Source organism: Hordeum vulgare, chromosome 6H, assembly GCF_904849725.1.
Source record: "Hordeum vulgare subsp. vulgare chromosome 6H, MorexV3_pseudomolecules_assembly, whole genome shotgun sequence".
In the NCBI taxonomy this organism is placed as follows: domain Eukaryota; kingdom Viridiplantae; phylum Streptophyta; class Magnoliopsida; order Poales; family Poaceae; genus Hordeum; species Hordeum vulgare.
This window is the reverse complement of record NC_058523.1, coordinates 367,603,225-367,609,224: the sequence shown is the minus strand read 5'-3', so window position 1 is coordinate 367,609,224 and position 6,000 is coordinate 367,603,225. Positions and strand designations below refer to the sequence as shown.

The following is a 6,000-nucleotide window of genomic DNA, read 5'->3' as shown; positions in this document are numbered from 1 at the left end:
TCTCCTTGGCCTCGTGTTGGTATTTGCAGTGAGACAACATGAATGACGACGCAACCGTCATGGCGCATGGGGTTGAACGGTGGTTGGGCTGATCGGCTCCGGTTGGGCGGTGGAGTTTGGAGTGCGGGGAAAATCCTTACCAGTTCGTCCGGCTCCGACACGGTGACACCGGCGGGTGCCACCATTCCTTCATGGAGGGTGTCGATGATAGACATCCCCTACCTCCTTCTGCGTGCCGGGGGAAACCCTAGGACTCGTCCGGGCAGCAGCGTCGTCGTCAACGTCGGCACACCGCGCTGGCAGGTCACTCGCTCTTTGTCAAATTGTCGTTCTTGGCATTTGTTTCTTTTTTGATTTTTGGGTTTAATGTGTTGTTCGTCCCAGCAATGTTCTACGTACGGTGTTGGTTGCTTTGGAATACAAAGCAGGGGAACCTTTTTCGATAAAAGCTACTCATTCCATCTTAAAATAAGTATCTCAAGCTTAGTATAAATTTATACTAGAGCTAGTACAAAATTGAGACACTTATTTTAAAACGGAGGCTTGTACTAAGCTTGAGACACTTATTTTGGGACGGAGGGAGTATAAAAAAAGCTGGCCCTTGTATATTATGAAATGGAAGGAGTAGGACAGTGGCCCACAGTGGCCCGTGAGTTCAGGAGTCAGCCTGAATACGAGACTGCCACCCCCAAGCCGAAGTAACCAGTGGAGTGAAGTCAAGTTTTACATCCCGAAATGAACTGACTATAACTAGACCCCATACGCCGGACAGCCCGGCACAATCAAGCCGTATTTGTCATGCCCAGTGCCTTGAGGAGAAACGCGTATGTAAAGGCGTCCTCGCGCAATTTCTCGAACCTGCGAGTAACCAACGGTTAGGCCAAAAGCAAAAATATGATCTTGTTCATTCTCTTTTATCATCCACGCGTCAAAAAACCAAAACCAACACAGATGGAGAAGGATTCATATGATCATATCCTTTACAATACCTCCCAGACTTTGAGTTGTGTCCGGCACCTTCTTCACACTTGAATAGCAAGAGATTGTCATCCCTTTTCAGTTCCCTCAGCTTAGCCACAAACTTGGCAGGTTCAGAGTACATCACGCAAGGATCTGGTTGTTGTTACAAAGGAATGAGCTGTGATGCGAAACCATACATACTAGAAGAAACTCACAGGTAAGCAAAGGAACGCACGCCTACCGTTTAAGCCAGCGGTGACGAGAATGTGGGGATACTCTTGTGCTTTCACCTGCAATATGAACACACATAACACATAGCATGAATACATTTTTGCAGTCCAACTACACATCACGAGGGAGAAACAAAGTGAACACACGGCAGTTCTTATTAGGCGTTCATAGTATAGTCTCTTCTTTCTTGACCCAGAGTACAGTCTACAATATTATTGTGAGAATCGCAGTTCCTATTCATGAATATATTCACAAAGGGACAATCGGTGGTGTCGCTAACAAGCTTCAGCATGAAAATATCCACCAGAAATAAGCACATCGTACATAAAGGTCGGCACTTACGTTGTCAACAGGAGAATATGATTTCATATAATAATAATATTCCTCTTCCCTTGGATCACCCCACTCCTGCACAAATGATAAAAACATGAGTTGATGAGAGTAGGAACAGAACTTCAAGTGCACTGCAGTGCAAGCTAGTCTACAAAATGGCGATACGACGGTGGAACATAGAAAATTAACTTTAGATGAAGCATAGTCAATACCTCCCATTCAGCATAGAAAGTTAGAGGAGATACGACGGTGGAACATAGAAAGTTAACTTTAGAAAATTAACTTTAGATGAAGCATAGTCAATACAAAATGGCGATACGACGGTGGAACAGAACTAGAGGAGATGAAGCATAGTCAATACCTCCCATTCAGCTGTGGTCAATGGAATGGTTGTATCAAGCATAGTCGTGAGAGCATCAACAAAAGGGACCTCAACAGTGGCGGCCTTGAATAAGTCAGGCCTCATATTTAGGACAGCACCCATCAATAGGCCACCTGCACTTTTGCCATTAATGCAAAGTTTTTCCTTCGAACAGTATTTGCTTTTCATCAAGTGCTCGGCACAAGCAATGAAATCAGTGAAGGTGTTTTTCTTCTTCAACAGCTTTCCATCTTCATACCACTTCCGGCCCATTTCCCCACCTCCACGAACATGAGCTATCGCATGTACAAACCCCCTATCTACTAGAGAGAATATTGATCCACTGAAACTTGGATCTATGCATATCTGTTCACATAAAGGAGTGCACAAAAAGATGGTGCATAGTTAGCGCAATTGTTATGTTTGCCAGGTTTGCCAGCTTTTAAGGGTTGAAGGGAAATTGTTATGTTTTAGCACTTGCTAGATTTTGCCAAACATACAATGTCAAAATCAGTATTATCAGAAAGGAGACAATGGTCTATTTGCCCAATATTCCGTTACAGTTTAGGTTATAGATCAAAGGGAAACTGTTATGTTTTGTCAGTCGCTAGCCTTTGCCAAACATACAATGTCAGAACCAGTACTATCATAAAGGAAACAACAAGTTTTAAAAAATATGTTTTATTTTCCCAATATACCACTACAGTTTAGGTTCTCTTTTGTTGGATATGTCCCCTTCATTTACAGGTTTAAATTGTACATTTCTACTTTAGCATTGATAGTCCTTCATTTCCGAAAATGACACAACCACCCTTCATGCAAGCAGAAGAAATTTTGTATTTCTGTCATTTACCCTCAGGCTTTGAGTAGTATTTCAATTTCGTGCTTGTAAATCCTATGAAGCGTATGAAGGCTGATGAAAGAGTATGGCACTTTTCCCGAAAAAAAGAGTGTCACTTTGCTGGATAATCACGTTCGGATGAAATAGCGTGCGTGAAAACATGATTCCATGTTAGCAAAAAAGTTTGTGTTTCTTGCAAAAGTACACAAGAATACATTTGTTCAAAAACAGTCATTTGCATCCATGATGAAGTAGAGATGTTGACCTGAACCACAGGGCATTCTAGAAAATTTTCAAGGCATTCATGTGCAGAGATCTCGCAGTTTCTGTATAACTAAAGAAAAGGTAATTGAACATTCCAATTTGCAAATGACTCATTTGCATCCGAGATGGACCAGTGATACTAACATGAATTACAGGCTGCTCTAAAAAATAATCTACGATATTCATGATGCCATCCCAATACCTCATAGGAGCCAAAGCCAGATAGCAGCATGGGGTCTGAGCCATCGAGCTGCACAAGATCTTTTCTATATATAATGGAGATAGGGATCTGTGTGCCATCAGAAGCGGCAGCCCATTTTCTTTCTAATACATAATTTGATGAATCAAATCCACCTAAAACCTGAGAAAATAAAAGTTCAGATCACCAGGAGATCATGAGTTTACTATTTCAAGTGGTCAATATATGTGCATATACTGCACAAGAAAATTATATGCGCGCGCCACCTATTCCTGAACAAAACTAAGAATTCAATCCATTCAGTTAAGTAAATAAAGCCCGACAGCACTGATCGGAGACTCTTATAGTTATTCCCTTTTAAATGTAAATCATTGTTGTGTATGTAAGTAATTTCAGTCACTATTTTTTTTAAATCCACAGAAATGTATATAAGTAATTTCAGTGAGAAATTACTTTCATAACATGTTCTGTATTTATAAATTTTAGTAGCATTTAGTACAAGAATTGATTGTCTGTATTGCATTTTGAACAGTAATGACAAGCCTAGACTAGGAAATTCAGAAACATTAAGAGTTTCAGTCAAACACACACCCTCAGTAGTAGCTATTGCAAAACGTGTTCTTGCCAATCCACAAACGGTGGCGGCTCAAAGGCGGAAATGCTAACAAAATGTTATGTTGTGATCTAAATTTAAGTAGAAAGATAAAGCCTAACTTCTGACCAGGGGAGGGGAGCTCCGGCCCGTCGCCGGGAGGCTTGGGCCAGAGGTAAGGATCAGTATTGAGCTAGGTCACTGCTATTATATACTCCCTCCGTCCGGTTAACAGTGTACATTTGACTTAAAAATTTGTCCACAAAAGAGTGTACTTTTATCTTCCAATACACTTTAAAGTGGGGGAAAGTGTTTCTCTCTCATTACGCGGTAATCAAGACCAATGATATTTTACACATGGTCTCCTAAATTTCTACATTCACTTAGCTCATTGGCTGTTGGGCAATTAAAGTGGAGAGAGATGATGGTTTGCATCTTTCCAATGCATTTTTTACTTCACTCCATAATTTGTCCTAAATTTTCTATATGCACACTTTTCACCGGACGGAGGGAGTATATCTCTTGTAAGCCGCCGCACGGGATAAGTTGATCAGTTGTAAATCCCTGGCGTTTGTAACCTCTCCCAATATAGTGAAGTTCACTAGCTGACGCCCATGGGTTTTTCCCATTCGTGCTGGAGGGGTTTTCCACGTTAAAATCTCATGTCTCCCTGTGTTGATTTCGTTCCCCGTCGTTTAATTTGCCTGTCGTATCTCTAATACAAAGGATGATGACATCTCCTCTCTAAGCTCTGGCTTATATAACCTAAAAGGACCAGGTAAGGTAAAGGGGCCCGTGCGAGAGTCTCATGCTACACAGCAGCACACACAAAGTGGGCATCGACACCAATGTGCTTGGTGAGCTCATGTTTCACCGGGTCTCACGCGATACTGAGAGCACCTGTGCTGTCTGACAGTAAGGGAGTTCATGTAGTGGCAGACACACCAAAGTCCTCAAGTAACCATCGTAACCAGATCACCTCAACCGTCAGCATAGCCATCGCACGCAACTCAGCCTCGATACTCGAGCGAGAAACTACAGTCTGTTTCTTGGTCTTCCAGTCAATGAGAGAGCCACCAAGAAAAACACAGTAAGAAGATAGCGAGCGGCGATTAGAGGGATCACTAGCCCACGTAGCATCAGAGCAGGCCTGGAGCTCGAGTGAGCTGGAGCAGGGAAAGAAAAGGCGATGAGAGATCGTGCCACGAAGATATCGTCGAACATGGAGGGGGTGACTACAGTAGACAGAGGTGGGGGCTGCAACAAACTGACTATGAATATGGACGGGATAGGAAATGTCAGGACACGTAACAGCAAGATAGACAAGGCTCCCAAGGAGGTGGCGATAGCGAGTGGGATTAGGAAGATGATCACCGTCAGAAGCACGAAGCTGAACGTTGAGCTCCATAGGAGTCACAACAGTGCGCTCATCACCGAGAGCAGAGCAAACAAGAAGATCCTGAATATATTTTTCCTGGGAGATGAACAAGCCATCCAGGGTCGAAGAAATCTCAATCCCAAGAAAATAGCGAAGAGGACCAAGATCAGACATGAGGAACTGGTCGCGAAGGTGGGCCTTAACAAAGGCAATGTAGTCGAAGTCATCACCAGTGATAATCATGCCATCAACATAGAGAAGGACAAGAGTCCCACCACGAGGAGACGTGTGAACAAATAGCGCGGGGTCATGATCACTGGGAGAGAAGCCCGCGACAGTCACCATAGAGGCGAAACGCTCAAACCAGGCGCGAGGGGCATGTTTTAGACCATAGAGGGAACGTCGAAGTCGGCAGACCATACCATCAGGAGCATAGTACCCCGATGGTGGCTACATATAAACCTCCTCGCGCAACTCACCATTGAGAAAAGTGTTCTGGACGTCAAGTTGAGATACAGACCAATGACGAACAGAAGCCACAACAAGCAGAGTGCGGACAGTGGTCATGTGGGCTAGAGGAGCAAATGTCTTATCATAATCGCGTCCTTGCTCCTGCTAAAAACCACGAGCCACAAGACGAGTTTTGTAGCGCTCAAGAGAACCATCGGAGCGAGTCTTAATCTTATAGACCCACTTGCAGGTGATGGGACGAACACCGGAAAGGAGGGAAACCAGATCCCAGGTGCCATTGCGCTCAAGGGCAGCAAGCTCCTCGGCCATCAAAAGTTGCCATTCAGGCTGAGTCATGGCAGCCCGGTAAGAAGTGGGCTCAGCCACAACA

The 6,000-nt window shown here is 43.8% G+C and overlaps 1 protein-coding gene across 1 annotated transcript in view; it reads right to left on the bottom strand.

Moving 5' to 3' along the window:
- Positions 1 to 585: 585 nt before the first annotated feature.
- Positions 586 to 6,000, bottom strand: part of LOC123403092 (protease 2-like) — a 29,414-nt gene continuing 23,999 nt past the window's right edge. Inside the window, exons 6-11 of the mRNA XM_045097061.1 lie at positions 3,193 to 3,351; positions 1,886 to 2,251; positions 1,534 to 1,599; positions 1,202 to 1,250; positions 990 to 1,113; positions 586 to 858 (exon numbers count right to left, since the gene is read on the bottom strand). Of these exons, the coding sequence (XP_044952996.1) occupies positions 783 to 858; positions 990 to 1,113; positions 1,202 to 1,250; positions 1,534 to 1,599; positions 1,886 to 2,251; positions 3,193 to 3,351 (840 nt within the window). The 3' untranslated portion in view covers positions 586 to 782. The remainder of the gene's footprint in view (positions 859 to 989; positions 1,114 to 1,201; positions 1,251 to 1,533; positions 1,600 to 1,885; positions 2,252 to 3,192; positions 3,352 to 6,000) is intronic.